Source organism: Theropithecus gelada, chromosome 1 (genome assembly GCF_003255815.1).
Source record: "Theropithecus gelada isolate Dixy chromosome 1, Tgel_1.0, whole genome shotgun sequence".
In the NCBI taxonomy this organism is placed as follows: domain Eukaryota; kingdom Metazoa; phylum Chordata; class Mammalia; order Primates; family Cercopithecidae; genus Theropithecus; species Theropithecus gelada.
The window spans coordinates 214203853-214224899 of NC_037668.1; the positions used below are offsets into that span (position 1 = coordinate 214203853).

At 38.2% G+C, this 21047-nt stretch overlaps 1 protein-coding gene across 2 annotated transcripts in view; it reads left to right on the forward strand.

Moving 5' to 3' along the window:
* FMN2 (formin 2) overlaps positions 1-21047 on the forward strand; it is a 399343-nt gene that overhangs the window by 342388 nt on the left and 35908 nt on the right. For both annotated transcript variants that reach the window (XM_025363337.1, XM_025363416.1), the window contains one exon: positions 19209-19358. In XM_025363337.1, the coding sequence (XP_025219122.1) occupies positions 19209-19358 (150 nt within the window). The remainder of the gene's footprint in view (positions 1-19208; positions 19359-21047) is intronic.

Below are 21047 nucleotides of genomic sequence, written 5' to 3' on the forward strand. Positions count from 1 at the left end.
GATTTTGTCTGGTTCTCTCTGTCAGTTATCAAGAGTGCATAGTAAAGACTTATAGCCATGCGCGGTGGCTCACACCGGTAGTTCCAACACTTTGAGAGGCCAAGGCAGGTAGATCACCTGAGTTCAGGAGTTTGAGACCAGCCTGGCCAACATGATGAAACCCCGTCTCTACTAAAAATACAAAAAATTAGCCGGACATAGTGGTGGCGCCTGTAATCCCATCTACTTAGGAGGCTAAGGCAGGAGAACTCCTTGATCCTGGAAGGCAGAGGTTGCAGTGAGCCGAGATCGTGCCACTGCACTCCAGCCTGAGCAACAAGAGTGAAACTCCGTCTCAAAAAAATAAATAAATAAAAATGAAAATAAAAAGACTTATAAGCAGATATGTCAATTTCTCCTTACATTTCTGACATTTTTACTCTGTGTATTTTCAAATGCTTGTGTTTTATATATACAAACATAGAATTTTTCATCTTCCTGGTTAAACTAAATCTTGTTTTCAGTGCTGTCTCTTTCCTGGTAATGTTTTTTGCTTAAATTTGTACTTTGCCTTATGTTAATATTAGTACATATCAGCTCTTTTTGGTTTGCATTTGTCATAGCACTTCCACAATTTTACTGTCAACCTTTCTATGTCCTTATGGGCAAAAAAAAAGTTTGAGGGTTATTCCTCAAATACCTGAGTGCATCAATCCCAGTTGTGTACCCAGAGCGGGTGATTGCCCCCTACAAGCTGTACTTTTGCTAGGATTCCATTACTTCTGACCATGTAAGCTCCCATAGTAATGGAAGTGGTTATGCGAAAGCTGTGGGTCTCTGGAAATCAGTGTCTCCTCAGACCCTGTGTCCCATGGCCCTTGAAACATCTGAGTATTTCCCTTTTGCACTGTACAGCCCACTGAGTAATGGCTGCAGGTTTCTTTGTAGAAGGACTAGGGGAAACATTACAATGTATCCTTGCTACCGTGTTTCAGGGTCCTTCCTCACAGGGATGCAATTCCTTTGGTCAGGAGGTCCCGGATCCGAAATTGGCTCAGTTCTGGGAACTGAACAAGGAATCATTTTCTATAGAGCAGCCACTCATAGCCTCCTGTTTTCCCACTCTTGCCCTTTTCTGTGGTCATAGAGGTTGAGTAGCACACTCGTCATTTGCCCCTAAGGATCTACTAACCAGCTCCACAATTTGCTGAGAGTCAGGCCCCTTTGGCTGCCCCTTGGCTCGTGGTTATTATGGTCATTGTGGTACCTGGGCTTCTGGTCATTGAGCTTCACCACTTGGACCCCATTATTTAGGATCCTATCATCCCAGTGGATTTTAATGAGCCCAGCTCTGCGACTTCTTCCTACAGAGAAGAGCTCTAACTGCACTGTTCAGTGATGCTGGTACCCCTCTTCCTGATGCATTCTTTATAGCCTCTGAGTGGGGCCTCTGGGAACTTCCATGGATAATCCTTTGCTCAAGTTTTCTGGACTCACACAATGCATGCTGGTGGGCCTACTTCTCTCAGCCTCTATATTCCTTCCTCTTCCAACCCCAGCACATCTACTCCTCTTGAAATTGGCTATCACTCAGAAGAGACCCACAAGAGAAGAGCCTCTTCCTGAATCGCTCCACTACATGATAGCTAATTCTTGCATCACCTTGCCTATATAATCCCTTTTCCCCCTTTTCAGGCCTAGCACTTCCCTAGCTAGGTCTTCCAGGGATATCTCCTTAATTGTTGTCCTCTTGTCCTGGGAGCCAAGAGAAGAGCTGAGGTGGCTTCTGAGGGGCCATTTATTGCAAGGTGTGATGGTGTTCACACTAGGACATTTTTACTAAAGAGATCACCAGAGCTAACCTGATAAAATGTCCTGGTCTGGACGCCATCACAGCTGGTGTGGACACCAGGATATTTTACCAGATTAGCTCTAGTGATGTCTTCAGCAATCACATAGCCACCGTGTGCCGGAGATTGCCAATGCCCCACATTCCCACACAGGACAGGGGGCCGGTGAGAGAACCTGTCCCAGAACTCCATCTCAGTCCTGTTCTTGCAGACTACTTGTGTTCCTGCTGTTAGTTCAGGTTCTACAAAAAGCAAGTGCCAAGATTGGATTTATTTGGAAAAACAGGAAGGGAGCCAGAGGAAGCTGGGACAGCCGTTAGACCTGATGCAGGTCCAACCTCCATGGAGGAGAGGGAAGGAAGGCAGGCTGGGTGAGAAAAGCTTTGGACTGCAGTGTAATTATAAGAAAGTTTTGTTGAAGCCAATGGGAAGTCCTTGAGCCAAAGTCCCCTTTAGAGGAGTCTTGTGTCTCGTAGGATTGCACTTTTATCAGTATTCTTGCAGCTCACCACTCACTACCCTGAAACAAACCTAGACCTCTGTGCAAATGAAGTGATTGGTTTCAGAGCATGGCAGCCAAGGCCCTTGGCCAACTTTTTTTTTCCTGCAGTTGAAAATGTGGAAGATCTGAAAGGTGTGTAACTTTCAGATGGTACACATCTGATGCCATAGAAATGATACATTCTATTTCATTTAATGCCTACCTTTAAATTAACAATATTTATTTAGCATCTTTGTCCCTTTTCCAGATAATATAACACTTTCAAATTACCTAATTTTTATTGCCACCATTCTACAAATTGTTGACCAATAATTTGGGTCTATCTGTTTTATTTTTGTGAAGATGGGAGATCTGATGTCTATGTTTATGTTCTTTTTTTTTTTTTTTTAGGATGAACATCAAATTTTCCCACACCATTTGTTGAAAAAACTATTCTTTCTCCATTGAGTTGCCTTTGTTCCTTTGTCAAAAAATAGTTGACAATATTTATTTTGTGGGGTGTGGGGGTTTGGCCTGGCAACAAATATTTTGGTTTTTCTTGTTTCATTTTCTATTGTGACCAATAATTTTCAAGTTTATTTCCTTGTTTGTTTGTTTAAATACAAATCTAAACCACAAGCAGGTACAACCAAGACATTTTATCTCAGGTTTACACTCCTGTCAGATCCTCTTCCAGTCTGATGACCACTGACCAGTTAGCGGGGAGTGGGAGAACATTTTCTTAGGTAGCAGCATTGTAAGGCCTATGGTAGGGGTGGGGGGAAATCAAGGACAAGGACAGGCTCTCATACCTGTCTCCACATTTACCTGGGACCAGGATGGGCAGGAGACACCAGGTCATGGCTCCTGAGCACCAACTTCATGGTTTGAAGAGACAGAGAATGAGAATTGGTCCTGCATGGGGAGAGAGGAGACAGCCACCTACTCCTCCTGCAGTTAGCTATGTTTGTATGAGTCTACTGGGCACTCTGTTCTATTTCATTGATCTGTGTGTCTGTTCTTTTGCCAGTACTATGCTGTCTTGATTACTATAGCTTTATAGTAACTCTTGAAGTGAGACAGCATCAGTCCTCCAACATCATTTTTCAGTATGGTGTTGGCTATTCCAGATCTTTTGCTTTTCCATATAAATTTTAGAATCAATTGTTGATATCTGCAAAATAACTCATTAGGAAAGTGACTGGGATTGCAATGAGTCAATAGATCAAGTTGGGAAGAACTGACATCTTGACAATATTAGGTCTTCCTATCCATGAACATGGAGTATCTCTTTATTTAGTTCTTCTTTGATTTCTTTCGTCTGAGTTTTGTGGTTTTTCTCATATAGATCCTGTACACGTTTTGTTAGGTTTTTACTTTAGTGTTTTATTTTTTGGTGCTACTGTAAGTTATATAATTTTTATTTCAGGTTTTAATTATTCAGTGCTGGGATATGGGAAGGCACTTGAGTTTTGTATATTGACTTGTATCCTGCAACCTTGCTATATTTGTTTATTAGCTCCAGAGGTTATTTTGTAGATTCCTTGGCATTTTCTACATAGACATATTAATCTTCAAATAGGGACAGTTGTATTTCTTTCTTTCCAATGTATATATCTTTTATTTCCTTTTTTGTCTTATTGCAATAACTGTAAGACAATATATGCTGACCATAATTGTCTGATTCCTAATTTTAGGAACGTTTGTTAGTTGCTTGATCTTTGGGATCAACATGGTTCTCAGCTTACATTGTCCCTCAGGGCCAATCAGTACCTGAAAATGTGTCACTTGGGTTTTCAAACTTTTGTTCTGCCTTTTGTATGAGCTGATGCTTGTTCTTGGGTTGAATTACCTTTTTTTCCAAGAGCAATTGGCTGCTCTGAGGTCACAATTACCCTGAAGGTGTAAGTACCACCGTTCTTCATTTCAAGATAAAAGAAATGCCAGTTTATCCTCTTACTATTCGGAATTCCTCTGATTTTTCCATTGCCTAAAACAAAGTGTTGGCAGAAAAATATTCCTTGTGCTTTTTAGAAGACATAGAAGATCCCTCAAAGGCTTTTTAATAATAAGTGAAAGGGGATTTATTCTTCCTTATTGGAGTAATAAAATTTGTTACACTTTGTGTAAGTTCCTATGGAGGGTGGAGGAAGGAGGTGGAAATGAAGATGATGATTTAGGATTCCAAAAATTGCAGTTACTTGTGGATGGCTTTAACTGAAAATAGATCTTCCTCTTGAGATTTTAGTTTGTTCTGAAGAATAATATTACAAAATCCAACATTGCACAATAAAAAAAGCAAAAGCAATGGAAGATTTATGATGATGATCCTTTGCAGTTCGTTTAAACTGGTACTCTCTGTTGGCCTCGTCTGTCATACTGAGATGCTTTATGATCTTGGTTCTGCCTATATGGATTAAATTAAGTTGTACATATGCAATTCTCATTCTGCCTATGAAGTCTCATTTAGTACTCAGCCTTTTTTGCTGTACTCCCAAAGGACAATGATCCTGGGAGAAGAAAGTAAGAGGGAAACATCACAGAAGAACCAGAGAGGAAGGTAGAGACCCCCAGGGTGTATTTAGATTGAGCCAGAACTGAATTGCTGACTCACCAAAAGGCCAGTCCAGTCACAGATGTGTGCATAAGAAAAGACCTCACCAGCCCCTTCATGTCTACCCTTCAACATAAACATCACAGTGTCTCAAAATAGCCAGAACTGCCGCGTTGACAGTTGAGATGGGGAGGGAGGACATCGGTCCCAAGGCTTGTTGGCATTCACAATAGAGGGAGAGGAAATTAATAAATGATCTGTTCCTGTCTACACAAAGCTTGGAGACCCAACAGAACATAAGAACCACTCAGATCTGAATTGCGATGTTAGTTTTACTGACAACTACAGGTATATTTGTGGTGGGAGGAAAGGGAGGTTGAATTAAACGAATTTATTTCTTTCAGCATGTCTCTTTGCTTAACTGTTGACTCTGATATGTCTGTTAACCAGGTGGCAGGAAGCTCTGTGTGTGTGTGTACATACATAGATGTACATGAACAACGTGCCATGAAATATGAAATAGAGTCATATGAAAGAGTCAAAACTAAAGGATATAATTTCTGATTGTCCATCTTTTATGTGATTCCAGGGAAAAATATTATATTTTTATTTCCATATAAATAAAATGAGAAACTGTCTTGGCAGTAGCTACTGCAAACTTTCTTCTGGGCCAAGTGAGATAGACTCTATAGATAAGTAGGGAGAAACGGGTAAGGGTGATCAAGCCACTCTGGCACTGGCTTGCTGTCCTCTAGGATACCAGACGTATTGACATCAGTTTTAATTTATATAAATGCTATGAGTTGTCTCATAATTATGTGGGGATATGGGAATGAGGGAAAGGAATTGCTTTCCTTAATTTCTCCGTATGGAGAATAGGTTCCTTGTCTTATCACACTCCAAATATACCAGGATGGCTAAAGAAGACTCTTTTATGCTGGCTGCTACACTGATAACAGAACCTTCACTCGTAGACCTTACTGTGGGCCTGGCATCCCCATAAGGACCCTCACAGGTGTCTCATTCGGTAGGAAGTACTGTCATTCTCCTTTTATAAATAAGAGAACAAAGCTCAAAAAAGTTACGTCGACAGAGCTCCACCACTCTGGGTTAGGGACAGAACTAAGTCTTAGTTATCCATATTCAAAGTCCACAGAAGACATGGCTTGAGGTTAACAGACTGCTTCCACTACACAGTCAAAAAAATTGCCTCCAGAAATGTCTACGCACCTTGTTCAGGAGACAATCATTCTTTAAGTAAACATTTATCAAACAACTCCCGTGTGCCGAGCATCGTTCAGGTGCCTGAGAGTAAAAAGCCATGAGCATAAATGCTAAACATTCCTTCAAGAGGTTAAATCCTAGTGGAGGGAGAGCCATAGTTAGCACACATAGAAAATATCTTGTGTTTCTGATGGCAGTCAGTGCTGTAGAGAAAAGGAAGGAATATTCAGGGGTGGCTGTTGTGGGAGGTTGGGCCAAGTGTTCAACTTTTACTTTGGCTTCTCACGAGGATCTCGAGAAGCAAGGATTTGAATGAGGTGAGAGAGAGAGAGAGCCATGAGACACTTGGGTGAAGAGCATTCCAGGCAGATGAAAAACAAGTATGGCATCCAAATGTCATGCTCTGTGAGGCCAGAATGACAGAAGCAAAAACCCAGTAGGTAAAGATGGGATGTTACTGCTCTAGTTGGAATGGGAAGCCTCTCTGGCATCAGCTAGCAAAAAGTAAAGTAAAAACACTTATGATTCTGAAGGTCAGCTCATCTTTAGGTTACTCCCCCCGCCCCAGTTGCTTTTGTGGACCCATTCTTTTTTTCTATACTCAGAATCATTTCCGGAGCTCCCTGCCACACATTAAAAGGTGCTCTCTTAGGTTGTTTAGAAATACTTCTGGTTGTTGTAGAATAAATACGAGACAGTGCTTATCATTTTCTGAACGGGATCATGAAAGGGTTTACCCTTCTTGAAGCATGTATTTGGTAAGCAGAGAAACTGTTGAGAAGGAGATCCAAGATTGAGAGCATATGGTAATGTCTGCCAGCGAGTGAACCTGAGGGAGAACATGGTGAATGGCTTTGTTCTCTACCTTGACTCTTTGATTTGTTGACCCATTAGAAATGTTTTTCAAGAAAGTCATCAACCAGAGCTTACACTTTTCTTTGTATTCACTCTGCCATGAGTAGTGCCTGGCATATAGTTACTACCTGTTCCCTGATAAATTAGGGCAAAGCTGTAGTGCCCTCTTCTAAGACTACAATGGAGTAAACACTGCTAAAATTACTGGGCTTTAATTCAAGATTTTAAATAATACTTGAACAGGAGTAAATCCTGCTCATAGATGGGAAATAACTATTAGTAATAACACAATATGCTATTTAAATACTATTTCATTTGCAGAGAACATGCTTCTCCAAAGAGATCATAACTTGTGGCAAGAAAATGCTATTTTAGGATAATTACTAGCACCTCTTTTGGTTGTAATAAAAACCAAATTTTGAGTCATTCTTTATGTGCACAATTCCCAGACAGAGAATTGCCTTAAAAACAGATGAGAAGTTTAAAAGAATATAAAATAGTTCTCGGTTTGTGGTATGGCCTCTTTTCAAGTAAAAAAATCAAAGCTGTCTATTTTTATTATCTGTGGAACATAAGTCATAGTCAAAAACAATATCCAGTAGAAGTCTTTAAAGCAATATTCTACCCTCTTAAAAATATTTCTAGAATGCCATTTTAAAAGATGTGTATAGCTATTACTTTGTGGTACCAACGCTGTGTGTGTATGCACTTGTGATTTTTAAAAATATTGCTCTATTATGGAAAAGTTAAAATATGTGCAAAGATGAACAGAATGGTACAATGATCCTCCATTTTATCCATCACTCACCTTCAACAACTATCGATTTGTAGTCAGTTTGGTTTCCTCTATAACCCTACCCACTTGCCTCCTCCCATATTATTTTTGAAGGAAATCCCCAACAGATATAATTTCATCCATATATATTTCAGTATGTTTCCCCAAAAGATACCCTTTTTATTTTATTTATTTATTTATTTTTAAGATGCAGTGTTGCTCTGTCACCCAGGATGGAGCACAATGGCGTAATCTTGGCTCACCGCAACCTCCGCCTCCTGGGTTCAAGCAATTCTCCTTCCTCAGCCTCCCAAGTATCAGGGATTACAGGTGCGCACCACCATGCTCAGCTAATTTTTATATTTTTAGTAGAGATGGGGGTTTCACCATGTTGGCCAGGCTGGTCTTGAACTCCTGACCTCTGGTGATCCACCTGCCTTGGCCTCCCAAAGTGCTGGGATCACAAGCGTGAGCCACCATGCCAGGCCCAAGATACCCTTTTTAAAAGAAAGCATATTCACCACCAGTTTCACTCCTAAAAAATAATTAGGCTTTAATATCACCAAATACCAACTCACTGTTCAAAAGTTCAATTAGTTCATGTATATTACAACTTATTTTATTTTGATTACAGTTTGTTTTGAGCAGGATATAGAGAAATGCCAACCATTATAAGTGGATGATATCTCTTACATTTTTATAATAGGTGCCCCTACAACACTTTTTTCTGCTCGAAAATGAGTTGTTGAAGAAATTAAATCATTTGTTTTGTAGAGTTTCTCTACAGTATGGATTTTCCTGATTCTGTCTCAGTGGTGTAGTTTCACACGATCCTCTGTCCTGTATTTCTTTTAGATAGGTAGTTAGCTCTAGAGACTTGATCAGCTTCGGGTTTGAATATTTTTGCAAAATTACTTTATAGGTGGTATGGTGTGTTCTACCAAGAGGAAGCCTGACATATTTAGTTATCCATTTTTGTGATGTTACCAGCCTTTGGGAATCAGTGTCTATGTGTCTTAATTCATTATAATTAGTAAAATGGTGATTTTTTAATTTTGTTCTCAGTTATTCAGTGAAATACTTTTTCTTTAAAGAGAAACTTTTCTTCATTTGGCATAGAGTTATTCAATGGTATGTTTCCTATACAAGAAATGCAGGATTCTTTCCTTTACCAGTTTTCAAAATAATGAGCAGTATCACTAGCACCTTCCACCAAAAATGAAGAAATCTTTTTTATTTCTTAAGCATTGTAATGAACTCATAGAATTAAACATATTTGATGTGTTTTACTCTTTTGCAATTATTATTGTTACTGATGTCCAAAACATTTTATCTTTTTTTTTTTTTTTTAAACAGTTTCACTCTGTTGCCCAGGCTAGAGTACAATACTAAGATCACGGCTTACTGCAACCTTAACCCCCTGGGCTCAAGCAATCCTCCCACCCCACTGTCCCAAGTAGCTGGGACTACAGGTGCACACCACCACACCTGGCTAATTTTGTATTTTGTGTAGAGATGAGGTCTTGCTATGTTGCTTAGGCTGGTCTCAAACTCATGGCTTCCAGTGATCCTCTGGCCCTGGCCTCCCAAGGTGTTGCAATTGCAGACATGAGCCACTGCACCAAGCTAAGATGTTCCATCTTTACATTCACTTTGAGTCCTTTTGACATGACCTTCTCTGCTATCTTCTTGGATATGACACTCCAGGTTCATTGTGAACAATTTTTTTCCTGGAGACCTGGATTGAGCCGTTTCTCCAGGCAGCTCTGGATCTGTAATACATTGTGGAATGGCTAAATTGAACTAGTTAACATATGCATTACCTCACATACTTACCAATTTTTGTAATGAGAACACTTAAAATCTACTCGATTAATTGACAAGAATACAATATATGGTTATTAACTATTACTACTGTGTTGTATAATAGATCTCTTGAACTTATCTTTCTTATCAAACTAACATTTTGAATCAGTTTTGTTGTTATGTTTCTGTTCCCTTGCCGTGATTGTTTTTGGTACAAGAGGTTTTCATAATATACATACAGGAATTTCTTGTCTTCCATACTTACAACTTTCTCTTAAATCTTTTTTTTAAATTTCTCTTTGATTTAAAAACTTTTCCTCATTTTATTTCTGTTTTCATTAAGGCATTAGCTGTTGTGCTTATTACTCTTGTGTTACTCTTTTTTTTTTTTTTTTTTTTTTTTTGAGTGTCTTGCTCTGTTGCCCAGGCTGGAGTGCAGTAGCATGATCTCGGCTCTCTGCAAGCTCAGCCTCCCGGGTTCACGCCATTCTCCTGCCTCAGCCTCCCGAGTAGCTGGGACTACAGGCACCCGCCACCACACCGAGCTAATTTTTTTATATTTTTAGTAGAGACGGGGTTTCACCATGTTAGCCAGGATGGTCTCGATCTCCTGACCTCGTGATCCACCCACTTCGACCTCCCAAAGTGCTGGGATTACAGGCGTGAGCCGCCACGCCCGGCCGTGTTACTTCTAATTCAGTTTTCATGTGTGAAATGATCATTTTAAATTTCGAATTCTTTACTAAGTTCTTGTACCTTATGTCTGAGTTTTTAAAATTTTGATTTTTTTTTCATAGCCTTTATCATTTTACTAATATCTTTTAGCATGTTTCAAAACATTAGGCAACAGTTCTTATCTGTTCAGTAGACATGTCTTCCTGGCAAGTTGGTTTGATAGACATGTCTTTCTCTCATTGGTCTGCAGAGCCAGTATTTTGCTCCTGTTTTGTTTTAATAAGTTTGTTTAGGAACCATTTGCAATCTCCTGTATTCCATCTTTTCATCTCCTTGTTGTCCTTCTTTCCCACTTCTCTCTCTCTTTGTTTTTCTTCCTCCCTTCTTGGTTAGTTGAGGTATAATTTGTAAACATTTAAAATGCACAAACCTTAAGTGTTCCTTTCAGTGGTTCCTTTTAAACCAAAACATTAAAACAGTTGTGTTTCCCAATATATTTACTTCACACTTCTCTGAGGAGGTGATCATTGCTCTGATTTGTCAACATAGATTAATTTTGTGTATGCTTGTACTTTTATAAATGGAATCATATGGCATGTATAATTTTGGCTCTGCTTTTTTCACTTTTTTTTTTTTTTTTTTTTTTTGAGACGGAGTCTCGCTCTGCCGCCCAGGCTGGAGTGCAGTGGCCGGATCTCAGCTCACTGCAAGCTCCGCCTCCCGGGTTCACGCCATTCTCCTGCCTCAGCCTCCCGAGTAGTTGGGACTACAGGCGCCCACCACCGCGCCCGGCTAGTTTTTTGTATTTTTTAGTAGAGACGGGGTTTCACCGTGTTAGCCAGGATGGTCTCGATCCCCTGACCTCGTGATCCACCTGTCTCGGCCTCCCAAAGTGCTGGGATTACAGGCTTGAGCCACCACGCCCGGCCTTCACTTTTTTTTAGAGTAACTTCATATTGATATAGCAGCAACTTCTTCCTTTTTATTGTTAAGTAGCATTTCATCATAGTTATAGATCACAGTGTATCCATTCCCCTATTCATGGACATTTGGGTTTCCAATTTGGGGTTATTATTAGCAGGACTGCTGTGAACATTCTTCTGTGAGTCTTTTTGTATTCATGTTTCATTTCCCTTGGAATGAATAGGTGAGGGTAGGTTTTCTGAGTCATGTTATACATACATAAATTTATACATATATGTATAAATGTATAAGGAATTGTCAAACACTTCTCCAAAGTGGTTTGCCATTTTACACTCTCAAAAGCACTGTGTGAAAATTTCGATTGTTCTACATTCTCCGCAACATGTGAGACTTTGTCAGTCTTTTCGATTTAAGTCAACTCTTATGAGTATGAAATGGCATAATGAAAAGAATTTTTACTTTGCTAAAGTCTGATTTATCAACTTTTTTTCTCTTATGGTTAGTCCTTTTTGGGTCTTATCTAAGAAATTTTGTTTGACCCAAGGATGTAAAGACTTTTTTAATGTTTTCTTTTAGAAGCCTTATGTTTCTGTCTTCTACATTGAAATAGTTATTTTTCTTATTGGAGTAAGGATTTTTTTTTTCCAAAACAGATATCTCATTGTTCTCGCACCATCTGTTTAAAAAATAAATAAATAAATAAATAAATAAATAAATAAATAAATAAATAAAATAAAACTTTCCTACCCCCATTGAATTGGCTTGCCACCTTTTGTAAAAAATCAGATGACCTTGTACGTGCAAATCTCCTTCCAGGTCCTTATACCAATACCATACTCTATTAGTGTAGCTTTGTAATAACTCTTGAATTCAGATAATGTAAGCCCTTCACCTTTGTTCTTTTTTTAAAAATGTATTTTTTTTGCTATTTCAGATGCTTTATATTTTTACATAAATTTTAGAATCAGCATATCAGTCCCTTTATTAAAAAACAAAACAAAACAAAACATAACAAAAACTCTTGATTGGGATTGTCTTGAATCCATAGAACAATTTGGGGCAAATGGATCTTAACAATACTGAATCTTTCTACCCAAAAATATATTATACCTTTATAGTTATTTCAGCTTTCTTTAAATTCTCTCAGCAGTGTTTGTAGTTTTCATACTTTTATTTGATTTATTGTTAGATAGTTGACGTTTTATAATAGCAATACAAATTATATTGTTTTAAAACGCAACTTTCCCCAGTGGTCTTTTCCAGGATGTGTAAAAATACAATTGATTTTTAAATATCTACCTTGTATCTTATGGGATCAATATTAAGTTCACTTATTTAGTTCTGAGTAAATTCACTTATTGGTTCTAACAGGTTTTGTTATGTTTATAAATTCCATAGTGTTTTCTAGGTATACAACCATGTTTTTTATATATATATACATATATATGTTTTATTTCTTCCTTTCCAATTTTTTTTCTTTATTAACTGGCTAGGGATTTCAGTACAATGGATTAGGATGAGCAGACATCCTTGTTTTATTTCTGAACTAAAAAGAAAATATCAAATACCATTGAGTATGTTAACTGTAGGTTTTTCATAGATAGTATTTATGTAATTGTGTAAGTTTACTTCTAGGCTTAACCTGCAGAGAGTTATTTCCTGTTTTTAATGATAAACTGGTGTTGATTTTTTTTTTTCCATGTTTTTTACACTTACTAAAATTATCATATTTGTTTTTCTTCTTTAGTCTATAAATGTGGCAAATTACACTGATTGCTTTTCAAATGTTAATACCAATTTGTATTATTGGGGTAAACCCCAATTTGTTATGATGTATTATCCACTGTAGAAATTGCTGTATTTTATTTGATGATGTTTTATTAAGGATTTTTTTTTTTTTTTTGCTTATGCTCATGAGGTATATTTGTCTATAAATTTATTTTTTTCTTTCATAATATCTTCTTTAGTTTTCCGTATCAACATCAGGGTAAAGCTGGCTTCATAAAATGAGTTAGGAAGTATACCCTCTTCTATTTTCTGGATGAGTTAGTGTAAGATTGGCTTTACTTCTTCCTCAAATGTTTGTTAATTCACTTGTGAAACAAATTGGGTCAGAATTATTTGGAGTGTGGAGATAAATTTGATTACAAATTTATAAAACATAATTTTCTATTTATGGACAATAATTGAATTGTCTTAGATTTAGGGGTACTTATATTTTCTGTTTCTTTTGTCAGTTTTAGAAAGTTTTGTTGTTTAAGTAATTTGCTTAATTTTCACTTAAGGTGTGAAATCTACAGGCGTAAAATTGTTTGCAACATCATCACATTATCATTTTAAGCCAGTATGATTTATAAAGATGACTGCTTTCATCCCTAGTATTGACAATTTGCATTTTCTTTCTTTTTTTCTTAATCAGTCTGGGTAGGGGTTTATCAATTTTATTAAGCTTTTCAATAAACCAACTTCTGACTGAGGTGATTTTCTTTAAGATTTAGTTTCTATTTCTTTGTTTTGTGTTCATTTTTATTACTTCTATTCTTCTACTAAGCTGGGTTTAATTTGCTCCTTTATATTTTCTTGAGTTGGTTGTCTAAATAATTGATTTTACAGATTTCTTTTTAATATATTCATTTCAAAGTTCAATTTCTCTCTAAGTATTTGTTTTATCTTTGTATCCCATATATTTTGATATTTTTTGTTTTTATTTTTATTTAGTTTGGAATGTTTTTTTCATTTCTGTTAGGATTTCTTTTCGATCCATGAGTTATTTATCACAGGTTTGCTTAATTACCAAATTGTATATTACCTAGATATTATTTTTGTTCTTTCATAATTTAATACGCCTGTGCTCAGGGAACTTACTCTGTATAATTTCAGTTTGAAATTCACTGAGACTTGTTTTATGACTCAGCATTTGGTCTATGTTGATAAATATTTCATGCGCTCTTGTATATTCTACCACTGACCATAATGGTAGAATATTGATTGGTAGAATATTGATACAAATGCCAACTAGGTCAGTTTTTGATAATAATGTTCAACTATTCTGTGTCATTAGTGATATTTTAATCTAGTTCTCTTGACTCCTGAGAAAGAGGTGTTAAGATATCCAATTTGATTATGAGTTTGTCTCTTTTTCCTTTTAGTCCTGCAATTTTTGCCTCATGAATTTTGAAACTATTTCATTAGATGCATATCTTTAGGATTGTTATATCTTCTTGATAATGTGGATGCTTTTATAATTATGAAATAACACCCTGGTTATGTTCTTTGTCTTGAAAGTCTACTTGGATAATAAAACCAGGCCAACTTTGCTATGGTTAGTGTGTTTATGTAGCTTTTTCCACTGCAGTATTTTCATCTTTCTCATTTTTATTTGAAATTAATTTTACTGAAGTGTTAGGAGGAATAGATGCGCGAGGAAAACATTTCTAACTTTCGTGCTCTAGAGTTTCCTCTTTTGTTGCTTTTGCACATTAAAAAGTGCATTTTACCTGCATTTTCTATTTTCTTTGTTCTTGAGTTTTTTCTGCACAATTTGAATTCCACTCTCAGCATTTTCTCTCAACGCAGAGCTTAGCCCTAAAAGAGAGTTTCTCTTGGGTCGATACTAAGAGTTCATACAGCCCAGACTGCTTCCAGTCCTTTCAGAAGTTACTATACATCCTGTCTTTTGTTCCATGCACTCAATTGTGTGAAACTTCTTCCTGTTTCAGCACAGTTCACAAGTTAGCCCTGACTCTTTTCAGGATTACCTTTTTGTAATTTGAGGGTTCTTCCTGCTTTTAGGAGAGATTTCCTGTTGCTTCCCTCTGCTTCCTCCTCTACAGATGTTACCATGTGGGTGTTATGTCGTGAGTAGTTTGTCCTTAGCTGTAATTTTGAGGTTTTTTGTTTTTGTTTTTGTTTTTGTTTTGAGACGGAGTCTCGCTCTGTGGCCCAGGCTGGAGTGCAGTGGCGCGATCTCCGCTCACTGCAAGCTCCGCCTCCCGCGTTCACACCATTCTCCTGCCTCAGCCTCCCCAGTAGCTGGGACTACAGGCGCCCGCCACCTCGCCCGGCTAGTTTTTTGTATTTTTTAGTAGAGACGGGGTTTCACTGTGTTAGCCAGGATGGTCTCGATCTCCTGACCTGTGATCCGCCCGTCTCGGCCTCCCAAAGTGCTGGGATTACAGGCTTGAGCCATCACGCCCGGCCAATTTTGAGTTTTGTTGGGGACATTAGATACCTAGGTCTTTGTAGATATCTTCCTGTTAGCTCTGATTTTTTAATATTAGTTGCTCTTTCCATTTTTGTGTGGGATTCAGAGAAATTCCAACGTGATTCTGCTTCTGTAGCTGTCATTTTAGAGATCTGCAGGTACCTTGATTCCATTGCCGAGAAGTATATTTGTACTGTCTGATGTTTGTAGCAAAAGACGTGTGGTGTTGATCTTTTTGAAAAAGGACCATTTAAGAATCCAGAACAGAGGGATGTTGATTTTTCAGTGACATCCGGAGTTATCTGTTATTATAATCACTGCATTTTTTTTATAACTGCACATCTTTTAACTACTACCTCTTCATGTGCCAAGGTCATTTTGAGGGAGTCTCACAGAAAAGCCTGTGTACTAAGGAAGGTCCTAGGTAAGGTGTCTGTCTTTTTGTAGTGAATCCCGTATTGTTGTATGGTGGCTGGGATCCTCCTGGTTTCAGATTTAAAAGAAGGAAATAATTCAGAAAAGATGGAGTTTACCCTTCCCACACACTACCCAAATGGGTCTCTTTCGTGTTATGCAAGTTTGAATTTGCTGAGGGCTACCTAATGCTGGACAGGATTATATAACCAAAAATGCCCCTGGCATAAAAGATACCTTGATAATCTGTAGAAATTATTGTCCTGTTATTTGCTTATTTGTTTGTTTGTTTGTTTTTTCTTTCTTTTTTTTTTTTTTTGGAGATGGAATCTCGCTCTGTCACCCAGGCTGGAGTGCAGTGGTGCCATCTCAGCTCACTGCAAGCTCCGCCTCCTGGGTTCACGCCATTCTCCTGCCGCAGCCTCCCGAGTAGCTGGGACTACAGGTGCCTGCCACCAAGCCCGGCTAATTTTTTTTTTTTTTTTAGTAGAGACGGGGTTTCACAGTGTTAGCCAGGATGGTCTCGATCTCCTGACCTCGTGATCCACTCGCCTCGGCCTCCCAAAGTGCTGGGATTACAGGCTGCTTGTTTTTTTTAAGTATTTATACTTTATTTCAGGGAGTAGGGTGGCAGTGTACAGTTGAGACAGCACTCGTGATCCTCAGATAATTCTTCTGGACACTCTACGTCACATACTCAGGTACACTTATTCTTTCACCATGGCCACATCCGAAGAAATAGCTACTGACAAAAGTTTCTTTTTATTGTGACTCATGCTAGTAATCAGGTTCACATTTGACTTTAAATCAATTGTTGGATACTCATTTGGCTAATATGTTCATAAAGTTTTACACAAAGAACAATTTTTTATTGAAAAATTTTTGCCTCTTCTAAGGTGAATACATATATTACTACTTCAGTTTATAACTTGCAAGGTACTTTTATTTAATCTTCATGACAACCTTGAAAAGCAGGTATTTTTTCTACTTACAGATGAAAAAAAACTGAGGCTCAGAAGTTAAATTACCTGCCTAAATCTATGTGCTTTGTATTACAAAGCCAAGAAGAAATTATTGAATAATTAGAATGATTATCACTCGTATTGGAAGCTTTTATGCCTGCTGGTAACTAAAAAAAAAAATTCTTCAGAGAACATCATCACCTGAGAATCTGTTCATAAATCAGCCCCAGTTGAGTTAGTTATAATTTAGAGAATATTTTTAGGAAATATATATTTATATTTATTTAATAGACAATATAAAATATATAGCATATGTAATATAACATGTAATATAAAATACATTTGTTTTGTGTTGATGCATTCAACAAACACTTTGGCAATTCATTTTTACCCATTGGACTTCAAAACAACTGTTTGTGATCATCTCTGTTTTACAGTAGAAAAACTGAGGCACAATGATGTTAAACGGTTTGCTCATATAGCTGGTCATAGAGGCAGGATTCAATATTCCTTGTCATCTCACTCTAAATCTTACATTCTTTGCTTTTGATACCATGCGACCTAGTGATAAAACTTTCAAAATGTTGCAAGATAGCTGACTGGATGAACTAGCTCTTGCAACTTACATATGGCTACCCAAACAGATGAACTTGCTCTGTAATAAGTTTTATGAAGTTCAAAGACCAGAGCAATGAGGAGAATGAATAAACGGATAGAAAAGACTTGAGACCTAACTTCAGCCTAACAGGTCGTACATTCTTTTTAGGTATATAAGGAAAATGACCAGTTTTCCCAGAAGGCATATATGTGTTTCTGTTATCAATTGTAATAAAATATGACCCAGATATGTCTTATTGTGTTCTCTGCCATCTACTCTCCGGGCAGTTCTGACGCCGTCAGCACATTCTGCCGGATGCATTCTAATGTCACTACCATAGCTCGTGGCAGCCAGATTCTCACGTTGCATATCCACTTCACAGCCTGACTCTTTCTCAGGTTTAATTGACCATACTGTGTCATTTTTCTAGTAGGCTAACTAAGGAGAAAAATATAATACCTGAGATCCACACATTTGATCAAATCCGTCTTGTCATCTCTGCCTAGAACTTCAAAAGCTGATATCCTGGGAATCTTGCTGCTCGGAGACAGCCATAGGCAAGCTTAAAAACAGCAGATTAGCCATAGCTGTGAATGTTTGTTTTTATGTGTGATGCTCTAACTCTTTTACCTTCTGAGCAAACTCACCTTAAAAATCCCAGTATTTTAAAAAATTAGCCAGGCGTGGTGGCGGGCACCTGTAATCCCAGCTACTCGGGAGGCTGAGGCAGGAGAATCACTTGAACCCGGGAGGTGGAAGTTGCAGTGAGCAGAGACTGCACAATTGCACCCTAGCCCGAGTGACAGTGTAAGACTCTGTCTCAAAAAAAAAAAAAAAAACCACTCAGTATTTTAATGCTCATACTGTTTTTCATAATAGACATTTGAAATCAGCTATGGCAAGCTGAATACACACAGAGATATGTGTAAGTGTATATGTTAGGGTATGTATGTATATATATGTATATATACATACTTTTTGTCACTGAGCAAAATCAAGTTGCCTTTGATATTTCTACTTCAGAGTAGATCAAACTTGAGTTTTGGTGGAGCAGAAATAGTGCTGGCCCCAGGCCAAAGAAAGAAAAAATAAAGACAAGCTTCTTTGCGTGCCACCCCTTTGCAGCATCTCTGACCTTTCTCTAACCAGTCCTCTTGCCTCAGCGTTATTGACTGTATTGGTCAGGATTCTTCTCAGGGCATCACTCGTGGGACTAGAAGACTTTTGTTAAGTCAGAAACCTACCATTTACTAGTGGTATGTTCTTTGTCAAATAACCACTTTGAAACTCTTCTGAGCTCCATATAGCTGTAATATTAAGCAGCCTCTGAGTGTCACCTTCTGAAAACTGGTCCTGAGCAATCTACTGTCACAGTGCTGGCTGCCATATTGGTCTCTACTCAATGATAGCACCGTGGTCTCTGACGGGAGACTTTGTCAGCATCTCCTGGGACTCTTGCTTTTATTCCCTCTAACCATGTAGGAAGGCAAATAGTATATAAGCAATATAATATAAATATGGACTACATATTAGTTTGGGGACACATGGTTGATATTTCATTTGTTTAGAGTTTAGAAAGAAAGTATAGGCCCACCACTTTCAATATGTCTCATCTTGATGACAAGTTCATTTCTGGAGTATGTCCAACACAGAGTGATTAATTTTGAAATAGAATTGGTCAAGGGGTAGTTATTAGTACCTGGAGGATTCTTGTCAGCTGCTACTATCTGTATCCAAAACTCTTAACATTAAACCATAAGAGAGCCAATGTTGGTGCTTGAAGAGTTTGAGTCCTCTTGGTAATAATAATTGTGCATGAATAAAATCAGCATTTGGATAGAGAAAGACTATCCCATATTGGAAAGTAATCATGGTTTTTATGCTCTTGCGTGTGTATGCTTTGACAGCTTTTTGGAGACTACGGCATATTTCTTCATGAAACCAAAACTTGGAGAGAAGGAGGTGTCCCCAAATGCTTTCTTCAGTATCTGGCATGAATTCAGCTCTGACTTTAAAGACTTCTGGAAGAAAGAGAACAAACTTCTTCTACAAGAGAGGTAGGTATTTTCATTTGCACAATGGCATTTTAAAACTGGTGTTTTATTAGGTGTGGCACCACGGGGGTTGCCAATTTTCATAGCCTGAATAAAAAATTAGATGGCCCTCAACCTGGGGTAGCAAGTTGAAGAGGATGCTGACCTTTGGCAACATGTGGAGTTTTAATAGGAAGAGTCAGCACAGAAGCTGGGATGCTACAGAGAGAAGCTGGGGTGCTGGTTTGCCAGGACCACTGTCAGGTGACACAACTTCTGTCAGGAGGAAATCATGTCAAATTGACCACGTAAGAAGGCTTGAACAACCCTGCTGCAATGGCAGACGCACTCACTTCAAAGAACAGATAGCAAAGGCTGTAAGGGTAAAAGGAATAGTTTGCTCAATTCATGGGATATTGTCATTTTACCAATCATATCCAAATTTCATCCAGATATCAGCAAGAAACACAGATGTCAATATTTTTTAAAAGACTTTTCAAGATTCTTGTAGAATTGTGTGACACTTTCTAAAATAAATCTTTTCAGGAAGGGGACTGTCCCCTCTTCAGTATATGGAATAAAGTCTCCATGATTATGAAATTCCATAGAGGCGTATTACATATTAAGTCATGAAGAATGCTAGCCCTCTCAGGGCGGCATCCCCAAATAGCTGCGTCTAGTGGGAAAATAAAGGGAAACAGAAGCTATACTATAAAGCAAGCCATAATGCCAAACCAATTCGTACGCTTCCTAACATCACTAACAGTAACTTTGCTTTAGATCTTTAGAAAACTTACATCCTGTGGGCCGGGAGCGGTGGCTCATGCCTGTAATCCCAACACTTTGAGAGGCCAAGGCAGGCAGATCACTTGAGGTCAGGAGTTCGATACCAGCCTGGCAAACTTGGCGAAAGCACCCTGTCTCTACTAAAAGCACAAAAATTAGCTGGGCGTTTTGACGGGCACCTGTAATCCCAGCTACTCAGGAGGCTGAGGCAGGAGAATCGCTTGAACCCAGGAGGCGGAGGTTGCAGTGAGCTGAGATTGTGCCACTGCACTCCAGCCCGGGTGACAGAGCAAGACTCTGTCAGAAGAGGAGGGGGAGAGGGGAGAAGAAGAGGAGAGGAGAGGAGAAGAGAGGAGAGAAGAGGAGGCAAGGGGAGGGGAGGGGAGACTTACATCCTGAGTAAGACTTTGTCAGAAAAGAGAAGAGAAGAGAAAGGAAAAGAAAAGAGAAAAGAAAAGAAAACTTACATCCTGAGAAATTTTGTTCACAAAATTCTGCTGTTTTCTGCTTATTGTCTTCACTTTGGTCTGCTTATACACGATATCATGGTTGCTCACCTTGCTTTCAGTTGTAATTCGATTTTGATACCTCCTTAAATTAGATGAATTAATTGATAACATTTATTGAGCCTGTAAACTATGCCAGACTTGCACTTACTCCTATAATTAATTATTTAGATCCATAGGTCTGTCATAGAAGAAACTATCCTCGGTGAATAGTAGGCGGAAAAAGAAAACGGCTTGAACAGAAGGAAAACACTTTAAACTTGCACTTTAAAGATAATGAGCTTATTCTACCTCCAAATGCACCAGTAGGTGTTAACATAAGAGATGAGAGCTTTCAGTGAAATTTCTATGCAGGGGGGGTAGAAGAATAATTGCTTAAAAGTAAGTGTATTTGAATCACTCTTTTTTCCTTCAGACTAAG